The 17,605-nt window shown below is 37.1% G+C and overlaps 3 protein-coding genes across 6 annotated transcripts; 1 reads left to right on the forward strand and 2 right to left on the reverse strand.

The window, feature by feature from the left end:
* The first annotated feature begins 742 nt into the window (after window positions 1–742).
* LOC120766933 (atlastin) lies at window positions 743–14,925 on the forward strand. 4 transcript variants are annotated; one of them, XM_040092680.1, is made up of 7 exons: window positions 743–930; window positions 11,445–11,739; window positions 11,818–12,597; window positions 12,662–12,817; window positions 12,882–13,162; window positions 13,236–13,302; window positions 13,373–14,925. In XM_040092680.1, exons 2-7 carry the CDS (start codon window positions 11,545–11,547, stop codon window positions 13,499–13,501), a joined length of 1,608 nt encoding a protein of 535 aa, XP_039948614.1. In that variant the 5' UTR covers window positions 743–930; window positions 11,445–11,544; the 3' UTR covers window positions 13,502–14,925. The 4 variants fall into 4 exon arrangements, with proteins under 4 accessions (XP_039948614.1, XP_039948616.1, XP_039948615.1 ...); XM_040092682.1 differs by lacking the exon at window positions 743–930 and adding an exon at window positions 993–1,114; XM_040092681.1 differs by lacking the exon at window positions 743–930 and adding an exon at window positions 8,929–9,077.
* On the reverse strand, window positions 3,741–7,433 carry LOC120766932 (putative tyrosine-protein kinase Wsck). Its single transcript, XM_040092679.1, has 2 exons — window positions 5,594–7,433; window positions 3,741–5,523 (listed from the first exon to the last, which is right to left on the reverse strand). Exons 1-2 carry the CDS (start codon window positions 6,854–6,856, stop codon window positions 4,219–4,221), a joined length of 2,568 nt encoding a protein of 855 aa, XP_039948613.1. The 5' UTR covers window positions 6,857–7,433; the 3' UTR covers window positions 3,741–4,218.
* A 902-nt stretch (window positions 14,926–15,827) lies between the features above and the next one.
* On the reverse strand, window positions 15,828–16,363 carry LOC120766479 (metallothionein-2). The gene is made up of 2 exons (XM_040092025.1): window positions 16,135–16,363; window positions 15,828–16,073 (listed from the first exon to the last, which is right to left on the reverse strand). The coding sequence occupies exons 1-2, from the start codon at window positions 16,157–16,159 to the stop codon at window positions 15,919–15,921; spliced, it is 180 nt and encodes a 59-aa protein (XP_039947959.1). The 5' UTR covers window positions 16,160–16,363; the 3' UTR covers window positions 15,828–15,918.
* Window positions 16,364–17,605: the final 1,242 nt, after the last annotated feature.

The following is a 17,605-nucleotide window of genomic DNA, read 5'->3' on the forward strand; positions in this document are numbered from 1 at the left end:
TCATTTAATTGTGTATTATCGTACGTTCAATAACATTTCATATCGTAAATATACGTTCCGCTTCGAAGAAGCACAACCACACTTGTATACTTTTTGAGGCACTGTATCAACACTTTTTGAATCACGAGCTTATGATGTAAGTAAATATTTTGTTGCCTCGCAAAATAGCAACTTTATTGAAACTTATTTAAATTATAAAAAGTGCAACCACAAACATACTTTTTATCAAATACCGCGAAGTTTATTTAACTTTGTAGTTTTATCACACTACTTATCTAAATTTTGTTATCGCATTAACATTTTGAATTCAATATAGGTATGCGTGTTTTAACCTGTGTTTTTATTTGCAACAGATAATTACAAAAATATTTGAAAACGAAATCAAAACAAATCGGTGTTAAGCTATTGAAAATGCTACCATAAATTTTTAACTGAAGCATGACGATGCAGGGTGACTCATACCACTAAGATCATAAAACAACATCAGATTTCAATGAAAATATGCCAATATCAAACAGTTTCGATCACTAAAGGATTCGTATTCGCTCATTTTTTGTATTATTTAATGTATTTCTTCTTATATTTAATAAATACGCATATATATAAAATTCATAGCACTTGCTACATTTAACAATTTGACACAACAGATATTAACTCTGCAACCCTACATAGAATTTGACGTGTGTTTTAGGAAATCGTGTTATCTCGGTCTTCCGCACGATTTGTACGTAAGCATGCAACAAAAACAATAAAAATTTGTTGGAAAAGAGTGTCAATATCCAACAAATAGATTCAATTTGCCGTCACTAGAAGAAAATCAAAAATTTTAGCGAGCAAATTCCATAAATTAACACGGAGATTAAATTTTTCCAGCTAATTGAACTTTAATTATTGGAGTGCATAAAGCAGACTGCGACGCAATATCTATACGTAAGTGAAAACATTTAAGAAGTGACAAACCACATCAATAGGTATAAATTCTCGTGTCAAGTGAATATTAATTGTGCCCATCCAGGAAACTGCATCAAAGTTGTATATAGGACGCATATGAAAGGATTTTGTATGATTTAAGATGAAGTAAAGGCACTATGGCTAAAAGATAACAAAATACCTAGTAAGTGAGATACTGCAACATCCAAAAATATGTGTTGTTGCATGTGAATTATTTAGGAACGAGGGGTCATATGTTGAGAGGAGGGTGTTGATTACCTTCAAAGGGGTCGAGCAGTTTCTGCTTGAATACCAAAATTTCGATGCATAAGCAATATGTAAATGTTGAGGCAGGTTTTTAACTGTTGATCTATTTCATAATGAAGATGGATCATTGCATTAACATTATTTGTTTAGTTTATTAACTATTTTACCATGATGCAGCAATATATTTTTATCAGTATTCTGTAATCAAACAGCTGAAACAGATTCTGATAAGAGTAAAATCTTTTGAAAAATTTAATAGTAACAATGTGTTGTTTTTTAATTTGACGTGTCACTTGGTAAACTGACCATCACAGAGGTTTGAAGGTTTTTAGTTTTGATAATCTATACCAAACTTTGGAACTAGTTTTTATTCATCATACGGAAGTTGTAGTGTACATTGATGATAAATGTATAGTAGAGTTAACAATTATGCTAAAGTTTCAAATACAATATTGGAACTTAGCAACATGCTTACTGATAACTTAATATGAGTATGCAATTTTATTTATGAGTATAATATGAGCTTCGATCTAATCAAAATTCAGTCAGGCTGATGCCCTGAAAATTATATTAATTCGTAGTACACAAGTAATTTTAAAAGTCCAAACATACAAAATATTTGTATATTATAACAGTGTGTATAAGTTTCCTACTAAGTTTGTAACACCCAGAAGGAAAAGTCGGCGACCCTATAAGGTATGTGTATAAATGGTCAGCGTGGCGGACAGAGTCAATTAGGTAAGTTCCGTCTGTCTGTCTGTATATACGCGCAATAGTCCGTCATTTTCTTTCAAAGAAACATTGTCGAACCGTTACTGCCAGGTAACCTTTGCTTTTCTGCTGAAAGAATACATAAGCCTGCATAAAACGCCTTTACCTACCGATTAATTGATTTGCTTTTAACGATATAAAATTATGACAATGAGAAAAGTTTGTGACTGTGTGAAATGAATTTGTTACTAATCATTCACAGCTCTCTGCTTTCTCTCAAGCTCAATATTGTCCATTTTTCAATAAAAATATATAATATATAAGCTTGAAGATTGTATATGAATGTACGTAAACATTTCCTCCCTGCTAGCTATGATTCGTCTTATTATGCCGGCCATTTAGCAGTTCATCGGCGATCGTCACTTTATTTAAATCGTCCATCAGTTCAATTAGTGAACGAAGTGCATTTAAAATAAAAGTGCTCAGTTGTTAATTCCGTAGCGAATTGTGCTTTATGCTTTTTAATTTCGTTCGGTGAGCTAAGTCATTGCTTCCATTTGTATACACAAATTTGTATTTAAAATGCTATAAAACAATAAATATTGCTACGTGTCTATGAAACATTCGTTTATAATTATATTTTCGCTAATACTCACACACATTGTATAATAAATTTGCACGCAAATACGCAAGCAAATATGTAAATGTTTTGACTTGGTCGTTTGATGTTTTATATGACTATATCATATAATTATTCATGAAGCCATGCATTTTTATATGATAATAATAATAGTTTTGCCAAATGGTACTTATTTTATGGCAATATTTTGTTAATTTGTGTAAAAAGGGCGCATAATGTATACAATATTTTTGCGCGAACATTACAGGAAAAGCTCTGTTGTTTGCGAAAAACAGTTAATTTTTTATTCTAAAGAGAAAAATTGTAAGAAATTTTAAAAAAATATCCAGCGCTACCTGGTAAATTATGTATATCTCATCTGGCAGAAAAATGTGCACTAATTAAAATGAAATTGAGATATTATTGAGAAATGATGCATCCATTTAAAACAAAGAAATATGAAAATCCTATGAAGAAAAAAATAGGTTTGCAGTATTCTTCCGAATGTGCTAATACTAATTAAATATTTTGATGAATTCGTTTATTCTTTATATCTATTTGTTCAATCTGATATTGTCTTTTTAGGCAACTAATTAGAAAAACTTTATTTTTATGAACGCTTGTTGCCAAAATATAGTTATTAATAATAATAAAAAAATTATTTGTTTTACAAATTTTGCTATTTGCAATTAGGCGAGTTTATTGTATAATTAACAACGGCTGTGCAACAGTCTTTACAATAAACATTGATAATATTTATGTGTATATAACCAAATGATTTCTAAAAATAATTTGCATCTTGCAGAAAAAGTGAAATGTACGTGTGTTTACAAGCCTTCGGCCCTTCAACGTTAAATATTCTATGTTTACATAAATTTACATATCTACAAACTTACCTAAATATCTACATATGCGCACCAAAATATTTAGAAAAAACTAAAACAATGAAAATTAAAGCACTTATTTCATTAGTTTTCCATCTTCAAAAATATAAAAAAAAATTTTTAAACAAATTAAAAATATTTATCTGATAATGCCAATATACACTTTTTATTTTCACCGCTTTGTGGGCGTAGAAATGCTAGAAAACAAAACTAATAAAATTTTCAATCCGGTACATTGAAGATTACAGTAGCTTTTAAATAATATACCACTAATATCGTGTGGAAATATTTTATTCTATTGCAGTTTAAATATTATTAAAGAAACTCAATTGTAACATAGCATGGACTTTTATATTTCTAGTGTATTCAAAAACAATACATTTTGTACAACATGTTGTTACAACATTAGTATATTCGGATTTTTTTCTATTGAAATACACAGTAATTAAACTTTCCCTTGTCTGCAGGGATATTTGGCTTTAAACTAAAATAAATAGCTACATATCAGAACACTGGCTTTCTGCAATCAAAACGCTTATTTACGTCTAAAAAAATAATTTAAAGTAAAATCAATCAATAAACTTATTTTGCTACAAAATAAACAAAAAGTACATATGATATTACAATTATTGTTTTAAAATTAGACAAAACTATGATTTGAGATTTCATTTTTGTTGTGAACAGAGCTGTCGCAACAAAAGGCAGAGGCTGGAGGCCAAACATATTAATATTTACCATTCATATTAGGCACATTTGACTCGCTCCTTTGTATGCTTACAATGATTATTTTCACAAAACCACATGTTGCTAGTTCAGCATTTCCAGCATTGGCATGTAATATGGCAGCGTGTCGAGCACATTATCGCCGGGCAGTTCCGGCACTCGATCAAAGCATAACGCGTGTCGCGGTGATGTCATTAGCTGACGCACATTATACGCGATCTCCTCGAAATTGATACGTTCACTTGGCTCTAGCTGCCAGCAGTTGAGCAATAGTTGGTACAGGTCCTGAAAGACGAATGACGGTTGGGCAGGTCGTGAACCACTCTTAATTGCGTCAAGTAGTTGTTGTGTGTTTGTGATATTGGCATATAACGTGCCGCCCAGTGTACAGCACTCCCAAGCGACACAAGCGAACGACCACACGTCCGATTTGACGGAAAAGTGTTGGTAACGTAACGCTTCCGGTGCCAACCAACGTGTTATGTCGATTTTCTTTTCGTTTTGCACATACGGAATTGGACCGAATACCGACACCTTTAGTTTGGCATCGGCCGTGACGAAAATGTTATGTGAACACAATTGTTTGTGCACCACTTTGCAACTGCTAAGGTATTCGAGCGCGCTGGCTATCTCATAGATCCACTGTAGTACCAACTCTTCGGAGAGTGCAGTAATACGTTGCATTGGCGCCGTGTTAGGCACGCGCCTACTTTCGATAAGACGACGTTTCAAACTTACAGTTTGATGCTCAAAGACCAAATAAAACCAATCGGTGCTAGACGAGATGCCATAGAAGTCGAGTAAATGCTCGTGTCGCTGCAACTTGGAAAGATTGCGGAAGTCACGTAGCAGGTGTGCTTGCTCTTTACCCTGCAAATCGTCCAAAGCGAGCACATGCAGTTGACAGTCGGCGCTAGCTTCCGGCAATGCAGCCGAGATAAATTTGCCAGTAATTACCTCACCATAGCGTCCATCCGCAAATATGTCATTAACATTCATGCGCAATGCATTGCGGGGCAACCGTTTGCTGGGGTCCAAAGCCGAGATGAGCACATCAAGCTGCTGGCGGAAATTCTCAGCGGGCAGCAACTCATCCTCCACAACGAACCCATTGTTCTCGCGCTCGATAATCGGCTGTTGCATGGTCATCTCATGAGCATTGCGATTCAAACCTCCGCGCGCCTGGCAGGTCTTGTAGCGCAAATAGAAATACGTGAACACGCTGAGTATCAAACAGATGGCAAATACGATACAAGTCACGGTCAAAGCAATAATGGAAGCGCGGCCCGAATCGAAGGTGGCGTATTGAAAATTATCCAATGTAATTGTGTGTTGATCGTGTGAACCACGTGTATACAGGGTCTTTGTTACACCATTCAAAGTGCTTACCTAATGCATTACAACATTTTTTTATTTATATTAGTACGGTATTTTCGGAAGTAATCAGATTTTAACTTACCAAACCCAAGCTGATGTGTATATCAGCGCCAGTCGTATTCAATGGCACATTCAAATAAGGCCCATAATGCCTGCCATCGCCCACAATAAATTGCCGCTTTCGATTATCGTCCGGTCCATTGTAATCCAGCTGTGCTGCTATGTAGTACGGCAATCCATCATCTTGGGATTTTTGCCAACCACCCAGTAGTCCGGTGTCGAACGGTTGACTCAACGAGGCATCTACACGTTCCACAATTACCAGCACTTTGGACAGCGGTCCATTATCATTACGCATCGGCGGGATTTCTATGTTCATAGTGGAATCTGTTGTGCGGATCACACGTGGCTGCGGGGGCCTGGGACTAGGCATACCCACTTCGGTAGTAGCGTGTAGTGAGGCATTGCCACATACCACTTGTGCGCACATTGCCTCGACGGTTATATTGTACTCAGTGGCCGGATGTAGGTCAGTAATTTCGAAGCTTGTCTCCATGCTCTGCACTATAAATTCAGGCTGCGGGAAGAAAGGCAGCGTTGAGTACGTGCGCAGTACATGTGTACGTATGCGGAAATTCGTAATCTCTTGTACTGGGTTCATTGCGGCGGCCTCAATGCCAGCCACAAAAACTTTGCTAGGAGACAAGTGCGAGTCCCAAGCTACTGTTATGGTGTATTCGGTAACGTTGTTCACCCGGAGATTGCGCGGTGCCGTTTTTGTGGCCCATATAGTTGAATAGTAGCTGTGTACACCAACGCCACCACAATACTGTGATTTGTCAGCTAAGCAGCGTGTATTGCACAGTTTATCATCTTGACGATCCTTCGCGATGACATTGTTCATGCAGAAACAACGTTCCGCGGATAAAATAGCGTAGCTGAAATTTTGATGCTCGCATATTTCCACACAAGTCCGTGGCGTCTTCGAGTAAATGGACTCCTGCAGGAGATCTGTGCGCGCAGTGTAGCAACCGACGTAGAAAAATGTTGACTCACCTGCGATAGGCACGATCTGTAATTGTTCGGTGTTTTGAGCGTTTGCTAAAGTTAGGAGTACGGTGAAATATAACAACAGCGATTGCAACATGCTGCGACCAGAACGTTGTGTAAACAAGTGTGTTGAACTTTTGGTATTACTGCTGGTGTTGCTGCTACCGTCGCTGCCATAGCGACTTCGCCAGGTGTGACTCCACGCTTTAGCTGGGCGGTGGCCGTTGTTGTAGGTATTCTTTTGCCGTTGTGTGTGCACCGTTCGTTGAGGTGTTTCAAAAGTCTTTGCTGACATTCTGAAAGCTACTGCTGTAGCCACTGTTGCTGGAATCCGACTAATTAAATGCTCCGTTCGCTTGGCGTTCAGGGTGCCACCCTCATTCAATAAACCTTTATTTACTCTTATCAAATTCGATTATCCACAAGCTTTGTTGGCGCACTAATTAAGTCTCTTTTCTTTTGCTGCTTTTATTAGGCTTTTGAATTATGTTTTGAAATTTCACCAACGTCGGTCTCCTCTATTATATTTTACTATTGAAAATCGCATACGTTAGATCTGACGTGCATTCGCCCAGTGTTCTGCTTCATTGTCCAGCGATTATGCGATCCAACAAGCGGCAGCAACCAGTAACGTTCCATTTAAACACACAGCCAGTAATCGAATTGACTAAGCGGCGCTCACTTGTTTACTCACTTATTCGTCCCACAAACGACTACGACGACGACGACGTTTCACAGCAACAAAAGCGAGTTGAAAAGCCTGCGTTTAACCGAACGTCGTTTGACGGTTGTTACTCGTGTCAGCTATCGTTGTTACTTTCATATTCTCTGTTTATGTGTCGTCGTAAGCCTCTGCCGCATATGTACAGAAAAGAGATCGATGTTGAGCTCACCTGGCGATCGGGGCAAACGTGTTTTTCTTTTCACGTTTTTCGCCCATTCGTTTGTACATTCCACCGTTCGTAGCTGTATTGGAAACTGATTTGGATTTTACCTGTTTTTGTTTTAACCGGGCTTAAAAAGTATTCGGGCCATTGATGACTAATACCGCACCCTCACTGTTCGGCGGCCGAGAGCGAAGAGAAAAAGAAGATGTGAGTGTGGAAAATATTGCTGAGAACATTTATTTTGAATACGAAACATGGCTTGTAAGAAAACGCTAACCTCGAGTTTGAATTTTCAATAAATTCCCCTCTCGAGTATCCAATAAACTAATACGTGTAATGTTCAAAGAACTAGTTAACCTAAAACTCACCGACTCAAATAGTGCTATATCGCCGAAATAACACCCTTGATCGGATAAAATTCGGATCAATTTCGGTAACGTAAAACCGGCTGTCTTGGAAACCATCTCTTTGTATGCCCAGCAAACCCAACTCGTCTAACACTCCTTTTCCTATGGTCCGACCCCGTCGGCATAGAATGTTTCCTGGACCTGCCATTAGATGACTTCGATGACAACCATACCACGCAAGCGGATATTATATAAATAACTGTTACAACAGCAACAAAAAGATCGAAGAACTAGTTTAAATTTTGATTTATGACAAAAATGGTGGCTTCCCAGCTCTTTGTGAAAAAAGTTACAGTTACAGGCTTAAAAATGGAAATCGTTATCAAAATTCTTATTCCTTCGATCATAACCTGACAAATATATTTAGGAAAGAGCGTGTAAATTTCAATCGATCGGTTCGGAGAACTTTGCTCGATTACAATTTTGAGAGCCAATACCGCAAAGTTAAAAAAAAATCTTACAAATACGCTTATTTCTATGAAACTATCGGATGGATCAACTTCAAATTTTTGAAGATTATTTTAAAATATTTGTAGGTTTACAAATCGATTATTCAACTAAAGCAATCTGCCGTTACATACATTTCTCGTAATATAACAAAACATAGTTTCAAAAATACTGGTTCCAAGTTCGGCTCAGTTGTTGACATCACTAGGCAGTGAAACATCCAACCTTCAGTTGAGACCACATTAACTCATTCTAGCTACATTGTTAAATATACATATAAACAAGAAGAATATAAAACAAAACAGCAAGCAAAAAACAGTAATTATACTGATCGAATCGTCGATGTAATCAACCAATATACAGAAATATACGAGTATATATGTATGTACATATGTATATGAATTTATGTACTTCAGCGATACGAGCAGGTTCTGGTTAATACATTCTTTGTCATGCTTCCAAATCTCTGCAATATCGTTGTGAGATCGATCGAAAGAGACGAGTGCGCAAGTTTTTCTGCTTCTGTACACGATTAACGCTCGCAACGAGCACAGCGCAGCGCCGGAGAACCCACTACGTTGACACTGTATCTGCTCGTACACATCATTTGATTGTCGCGAATGGAACCGAATCGCCTCGATGCCAAGTGAACTGAACTAATCTGAGTTGGGGCACACAGAGCAGTGTCCGCGCTTTTGAGTAGCAATTCGACTGCGTGCGGTGACGGTTAATTAATTCAATTAAATCGTCGTTTTGCCAAAAGCCCAAAAATCTGGTAAATACTTATTAGTGATAGAACGCCACGAGTAAATAATTCTCCATAATCTCCGGTCACAAAAACAAGCACAACATTGTTGTATGTGCTTGTGGTTCTTGTGTTGTTATTGTGCGACTAAGAGGTTGCTTACTACCGAGTATACAAATATTGTTGACGTAGTTATTATACTTTTTTTGTTATTATTATTGTTCATACTGTGGTTTTTGTTGTTGACTGTGAGATGTTTGATTTAAGATAGTTTCCAATTATCTACGTATTTATATACTCGCCCATCTCCATCGGCTAGAGATATTGGAATCTGCTTTGTGTACTGTTATTTATAAAGTGTGCGCTGCTGGTGTGCCGATATTGCTCCGGGTTTCCAATAACAAGCTCAAGTTTATATTATTTTCACATTGCTTTTGACATTGAAAAAATATGCACGCTTGAAGTTCAAAGTTTTGAAGTCCAAGTAAGGTGACTTCATGGCGAATAATCGTGAATGCAATTAAATGAGTGGCAGAAAGAAAATAAAATCGAACTGAAGTGTATTCGTACTGTTTGGATAACGCATTAATTATAATAATTATAGCGTACATAAATGTAAATAAACAATAAGCGATAATCATAAAGTTGCTAAATATATTTTTTTGGTTTAAATTGTTTTTTACGAGTTTGTTGCACTGTAGTTATACATTTATTATTATTATTATTTTTTATTTTTAACAATTTCATAAAAAAAATATTTCCAAATGCGCAACAATTTTTAATATCTCATTAATATATAAACAGACACACAGCTTGTCCAAGCATTTACATTTTAAGCCAATGATGTTTGATTTTGTTGTTCCCTTTCAAGTGTTCACTTAATTCCTTTTCTCTCAAAATAAATGTATCCAAATGTTTCACTATTCCCAGTGTGGACGTCATCAGTTAAGGTATTTTTATTGAAATAAATTGTGATTCGAAAGCAGAGAGCGACTTGTTGCTCAATTAATTGATGTCGAAAGCCAAAGGTCTACACCATTTACACCCATAACTGTTCCCAGCCAAATTAAATAAATATTGCTTAACAATGCCTTATGCAGAAATATATCTAAGTTACAATTTGTGAGATTTTTATTAGATATTTTTGTTGTTTTTGTTATTGTGTGATTACATATTGTTTTGTTTGGCACGAAATGAGTTCCGTTGCACTCGCTGTGACATTTCAACTAGAAAAATTGTTATTGTCAGATGATTAATCTTGAGAAGTATGCCGCAAGTATTAACCCGTTGAGCTCAACGCGCTTACGGCACATCTACCTGCAATTACAAAACTGTAAATGTGGATATCAAATGTATGTGTGTGTGTGTGTGTCTATGGCAAGACCAGAACAGGTGCATGCCTACAGATTAGGTGTAAGCTCGGCACGTCTGCCGACACACATACACACAGCGAAATTTACCTGTCAATGACTTGTATACTTTAAATAAACCTTTAACTTTGAGTCTATTTGTAGTGAAAATTCCAATTTGTTGCTGCGTTTTTGCCCAGCTACAACCGCTGGCATCATGTGCCCGCACTCTTCGCTCAGACTGCGCTAGTACTGGTATGTGTGGACAGCATTAGCGGCGACAACGGCCGCCGCCACCGATGACGAATGCAAGCTACCTAAAAATTTATTTTCGGATTCTAATAATTGCGAAAAAATGAAAAATTCACACTATCCCTAGCCATTCTATACATTGCGTCGAAATTATGCTTTCATCTCAACTCAATTTTATTTTGTTGTGGTTGTTGTTGTTCATCTTATTCATGATTTTAGTTTTTTGGCAGCTTCACATGGTTCTGTAGCATTTTGTAGCATTCTCCGCGATTTCCTCGCGCAGTGCGGTTGCAGGCACATAAGCTTGCCAAGAATTCGCCTTTGCTGAGATGTTGCTTGGCAGCTGTTCTACATACAAACGTACATATGCATGTACATTCATTGCAGCAATATTAATTTTCATGTTTTTATTTGCACAACATTTTTGCGGAAAATATTAAGTAATATTCAAATTTAATCCCACTTTGTCTTTCTTTCAAATTCATTAGTTAATAACAAAAAATATTAATTATCCAATATGCTTTCCAAGAGCTTTACATATATTACTAATTTAGGGTTGTATGAAGTAGGGAACCTTAGACCTCATCTCTTAAAATGAATTTAAAGAAGAGAGAAATTAGAATGTGAGTTCAACGGACAATGACGATATGCACATATTCGAAGTGGAGTTCGAAAATATTATAAAAAAAATATTTTGAGGAAACTGCCATCAATATAGAGATACATTTACTCCATAGTTCGTCAATTATAAACATTTCTTTGCCTCAAACTCACTCTCTACTCTCTTTCGTTCCAGCATAATCCAACGTGAAACAATTTTAGAAACGAGGCACACAAAAAAATTTGCGGAGCTGCCACTGTAGGCCGTATAGTAGGTGCACTTACAGCCATTAGCCATGCCTGGAACGGCAATCCAGATAATAAACACATCGGAGGAGCACACTTTTGTGCTCAACGAAGATGCATTGAGCGAAGTGTTAATGCGCGACGAGGTCAAAGATCGCTTCGTATGCGTCGTATCAGTTGCTGGGGCGTTTCGTAAAGGCAAAAGTTTTTTGCTTGACTTTTTTCTGCGCTACCTATACTCCAAGGTAATTTCAAATTCACACACTATTTGAATTAATCATATTGAGGCCCAATATTTTTGACTTTCTCGTTCCCATATGTAGTATGTGCGCCATGATGTGGTAACCGATTGGATTGGTGATGAGAACGAACCGCTGACCGGCTTTTCGTGGCGCGGCGGTTCTGAACGTGATACCACTGGTATCCTAATGTGGTCCGAAATATTCCTGCACGATTACCCGAACGGCGACAAGGTGGCCATCATTTTACTCGACACACAGGGTGCATTCGACAGCCAGAGCACAGTACGCGATTGTGCTACCGTTTTTGCGCTCAGCACAATGGTTTCATCCGTGCAGATATATAATTTGTCACAAAACATACAGGAAGACGATCTGCAGCATTTGCAACTGTTCACAGAATATGGTCGCTTAGCATTGGCCGATACAGGCAAGAAGCCGTTTCAACGCTTACAGTTTCTGGTGCGCGATTGGAGTTTTCCATACGAGGCCGAGTATGGCGCTCTGGGTGGCGATAAGATACTTAAGCGCCGCCTAGAAGTGTCAGACAAACAGCACCCGGAACTGCAGTCGTTGCGACGACACATTGCAGCCTGTTTCATGGAAGTGGCATGTTTCTTGATGCCACATCCAGGCTTAAGTGTAGCGACCAACCCTAAATTCGACGGGCGTCTCAAGGATATCACACCCGAGTTCAAACAGAGTCTACGCACATTTGTACCGATGCTTCTGTCGCCGGACAATTTGGTATATAAGGAAATCAGTGGCCAACGGGTGCGTGCACGCGACCTCATACAGTACTTCCAGTCATACATGAGCATCTACAAGGGCAATGAATTGCCTGAGCCGAAGAGCATGCTTGTCGTAAGTAGTAGTCGCTTTGAGTTTTGCCATAAACATTGCCTAAAATATCCCAATTACTCTGCAGGCCACCGCCGAAGCTAATCATTTGACAGCCGTTGCATCAGCGAAGGAGCTTTACAATCAGCTAATGGAGGAGGTTTGTGGCGGAACCAAACCGTACTTAAGCACGGCACATTTAGAGGCCGAACACTTCCGCATCAAAGATCAGGCATTATTCCAAGTAAGCAACAAAGTATTCTGAAGACGTCTAGTGTTTCAACAAATTATTTGTTTTATTCATGCAGTTTGCATCGAAACGAAAAATGGGCGGCGAGGAATTCTCTGAAAAGTTCCGGCAACAATTGGATGTGGATCTGGAAGACTCCTACGTCACTTACAAAGCGCACAATGAGAGCAAAAATATTTTCAAGGCTGCACGCACGCCGGCCGTATATTTTGCCTCTGCAGTTATTTGTTACGTACTAAGCGGAATATTTGGCCTCGTCGGCCTCTACACATTTGCCAACTTCTGTAATTTAGTAATGGGTGTTGCCCTATTAACATTGGCGCTGTGGGCGTATATTAGGTAAAGGAACGCCGCAACTTGCCTGAAATTCGAAGCCATACTGAATTCGAATTATTCCATTATTTGCTTACAGGTACAGCGGGGAAATGGGTGATTTCGGTGTAAAATTGGATGAGTTTGCGACGTTTATGTGGGAAAACGTGAGTTCACATTCCTGTTACTTTTCTAAACTATTGTAAATAAATTTTAATTTACAATTTTCAAATTTAGTTTATGAAACCCATATATCAGGGTTGCATGGAGAAGGGCATACAACATGTGGCAACGCATGCTGCCGAAGCGGCGGTCGGTGGACGCACAGCATCGTCGGCAATGAATGGCAAAGTGAAGAAGTCATGAGAATACGCCCAACGATCTCTTCAGCAACAGCAACAACAGCAACAGCTACAACAAAAAAATCAACCAAATTCTAAAGGGAAAATAGCAGCAACGAAAACCAACAACAATAACAATGTGGCTCAACAGAAAATTACAAGAGCGGCAGCAACAGCAACAGCGTCATACAGTGGTGGCGATATTGGCGACACAGCCGGCAAAACGATGATCATGCAAATATGGTCCCGTATAATAGGTGCGTCTTCGAGCGCGCAAATGAATTCTGCTCAAACGGCCAATGCAACAGCACGCCAATACGCCACCGTCACAACCCCAAATGGTGAGGCCAACATCAGCAGCGGCAGCGGTAGTAATACAACAAACACAAGTAATGCGGCTAGCAATCGCAAAAAGCGAAGAGCCAAAAAGTGAACGCATTGTATATAAAAAAAAAAATAAATGAAAAACAAAAGCAACAAAAAAAACTCGCCCAACACCCGTCAAACCTATTGGTTAGCTAAAATGTGTATTTTCGCGCATTCGTTGATAAATATACTTACGTATAGTCGTGTTGTGCAACTCCATGCATGGAAAACAAGATTAAATACTTTAATACTTATCGCATAGTCTACTCTCGGGCGCGTAGTATTTTGATTTTATTACGGAGTTCCACGATTAGGCCACTTACTTGTCCAGCATTTACCCATACTCGCTAACTACTAATCTAACTAATATTGTCCACACTAGCAACACTGTTAAGGAAGATATGGGCCTCGGTCATTGTTGTTATTGTACGCGAAAATTAAAGATTTTCTTTTTGTTATAATTACATCTATAATTGTACTGTTTTCAATGCTGCCTTGCAGAGCCAATTGAATAAAAACTGCAAACTTTAAGAAAGCATGTCAAAGAACGTCTCTACCATTGTAATTTGTAAGCTTAGCATGAATTCGGTTACAAAGAAAACACAACATGTAGATACAATTGAATTTTGAACAACATTTCTACTCAATTCTGAGCCACACACTTAATGGTACATTGTCCAGAGAACTGTCCAAAACTGCGGTGTTGTACGCATATAAGAGAAGCAATGTTGCGGCTGTTGATGAACGTCAGCCTTACCTTTATGCCCGTTAAAAGAAAAAGTCGTAAATAAAATATAATTATCTTAGTAGAAATAATAAAAAGTGATGTGTCATTTGTGCATGGAAAGAATTTATAGAATTTTCGTAACGTTTTTTATTGTAATTTTTGTTTGTTGTCCACCTACCTGCATATTTATGTAAAATTAATAATATTAATTATAATTAATTTGTTAATAACTAAAATACTATTAATTTTACGTATACGCACCGTTTCTTTTATACGATTTTTGTCTTCTATAACTCTCTAAGAATTATTTGGTTAAGGTATTGAATGCAATGAATATACTATAAAACGAAATACAATAATTGGAAATTTTAATTTTTTGAAATTAATTGAAAAAGGAAAATAAAGTGAATAAAACTTTAAAGAAGACATGCCTTTTCATATCCGAAACACACTAAGACAAACGGTTCCGTTGGTGAATGCGAACTTTAAGACTTATCTACATGAATATAGCAATGTTCATAAGAGATTCTTTGAAGGGTTTCTCATCAGCTATCTACAAAAATATGTGTTTTCTATGGCGTAGATGCCATTTGTAAAAAATTCAAACGAGAAATATTAGAAGATAGCTCTCAAAAGAAAACCAATCATCTTTTGTATATTATATTTTGCCAATTTGTTGCTACAATAACAAATCAGCAACATTTAATTGCATATGGCAATAATACAACAAATAGAAAACTACTCGAAATTGCTATCGGCTAACGTTTTAGAGCAACTGAAACAGCTTCGGCTGCATTGAAGTTACAATACTCTTCTTGTGCACTTCTTATAACATGAAAGGATATACAAGAATCTTAATCTTAATTTTGAGCGACCAGTTTGTATTGCGCTATATGTTATAGTGATCCGATGTGAACATTTGCTCCAAGATTATAGCGCTGCCTTGCCAGTTTGTATGGCAGCTATATGCCAGAGTTATCCGGTATCGGCGAATCCGACAAAGGTGGAGCTTCTCGGGAAGAAAAGAACGAGTGCAAAATTTCAGATCGATGCTCTTAACCGTTTGACGTATGTATATACAGAGAGGCGGACTTGGCTAAATCGACTCAACTCGTCATTTTGATATATGGATATATACATTGTAAGATACCCGTCGTTTATTTATGGCTGTATAATGTGTAATTAAATATGAAGATCCTGCATATCCATTCCACTTTAGTTGTGTATTTTAAGTGATTTCCTAAAAAGACTCTTTCGATGATTTTTCAAAAACGCAGTTTTAAGTATTTATTGGCATATACGAATACAGTTTTCAAATCGGTATTATTTTCATAAATATTATACTCAGTCTAATTGCCGCACTTCTTTTCTTCGCTGCCTCCGCTGCAGCAGGACTTTGGTGGCGCCCCTTCAGTCTTTCCATCCTTGCCGGCATGGCAATTACACTTATTGTCCTTGGCGCACTTGCATTGTTCATCACATTTATCCGGAGTGCATTTGCATTCTGAGAATCATGAGAATTTAACATATTATAATTGTGGTCAGAAGAATTTTTCCTTCACTACCTTTTTCACATCCTTTGCACGGCATCTTGATTCTGGTAATGAATAGTCCTGCCCGTAACCGACTTGTTTGCCTTTTACTGACATCTTCTGCGCATGCCGATATTTTAGTTTTAGTTGTGGACGACTTATTTATGTTATTTATTTAAGGTAATCGATTATTTTAGGAGCACATCAGTATAAGTATTCTCTGATTTTAAAATAAGATACGTTTTTCTACATTTTACTAAATCTAATTTTTATCTGAACCTGAATCTGTGGTATAATCCACTGACTATTTATACATATCTGTATGTACATATGTATATGGTGACTGGAGATATTTCGTTTTGCCTAACTTTTCACCAGACCCGTATCAAATTTAGAAACACGAAACTAACGTTATTTAGGTCAATGACCTCAGCATACCGAGCATTGGATTATTTTATAAAAGCTTTAAAGAATTCCGCTGTCTTAAGCTCTATATAGTTGCCTTTGACTTAGCGAGTTTTTAAACAATATAAACGGTATAATATATGTATAATGCAAAGTCATCCGTTAGATGCCGTCGCCGACAACTTAGCTAATCCTTACCATCCCAACGCCGACTAGGTATCCGCTAGAACACAACAACATGCAAAGAAACTCTGGAAGTTGGAGTTTTACTGAACAAACGTTCACCAACCATATCTTCAAAGTTTGCTTTGTTATGTATTCACCGTTAAATTTTTGAATGCCATTTTTGTAATTCGTCATTGCTGAACTCATAATTTATCCGTTATTTTGTGTGTAATTGAAAATGCGATTCGTTAACTTTTCATATTACTTTAATAATCATTTATAATTATAAGTTTATCTGAATAAACTTACATGTATTGTATGATGCATGTATGTATGTATATGTATTGTATACAATATTATATAATTATGTTTAAGCGTGTGATTTAAGTTCAATTTTTACTGTGCCACTGAATTCATACAATTTGATTGATACTCGTTCGTTTCATAAATTACTTGTGTTTCTTTGAGTTGACGAATTTGCTGCTAAATTTTACAAATCTTCGTGTAATTATATCAAATATGAAACGGTACTCTTTATGTAGTTTCTTTTTTATTTTTTTTTTTTTTTTGTTATATAATTCGTTATTACAATTAATTAAGATAGCCTATACTAGTACGACAACAGCGGGGACACACTCGATTCGTTCACACGCAGCGGCGCAACTCGACGCAACTATGAAAATTTCACACAATTAGTAATTCCGTTTTGCTACTTCACTTTTTCTACACTTTCGACTCGAACGCATTGCATGTCATGGAAACTTATGTATGTACATACATGTGTGTGCATGTGTTTGTATGCACCTATGCATAATCGTTAAGTTTTTCTTTATTTAAGCTAACATCTTTTCGTCCGTTACGTTTTCATCTATGAAAAATCAACTTTGAATATAAATGATGATTTCTTTACAGGTAAGAAATGCGTTGGTTTTAG

This window comes from Bactrocera tryoni, chromosome 1, assembly GCF_016617805.1.
Source record: "Bactrocera tryoni isolate S06 chromosome 1, CSIRO_BtryS06_freeze2, whole genome shotgun sequence".
Lineage (NCBI taxonomy): Eukaryota > Metazoa > Arthropoda > Insecta > Diptera > Tephritidae > Bactrocera > Bactrocera tryoni.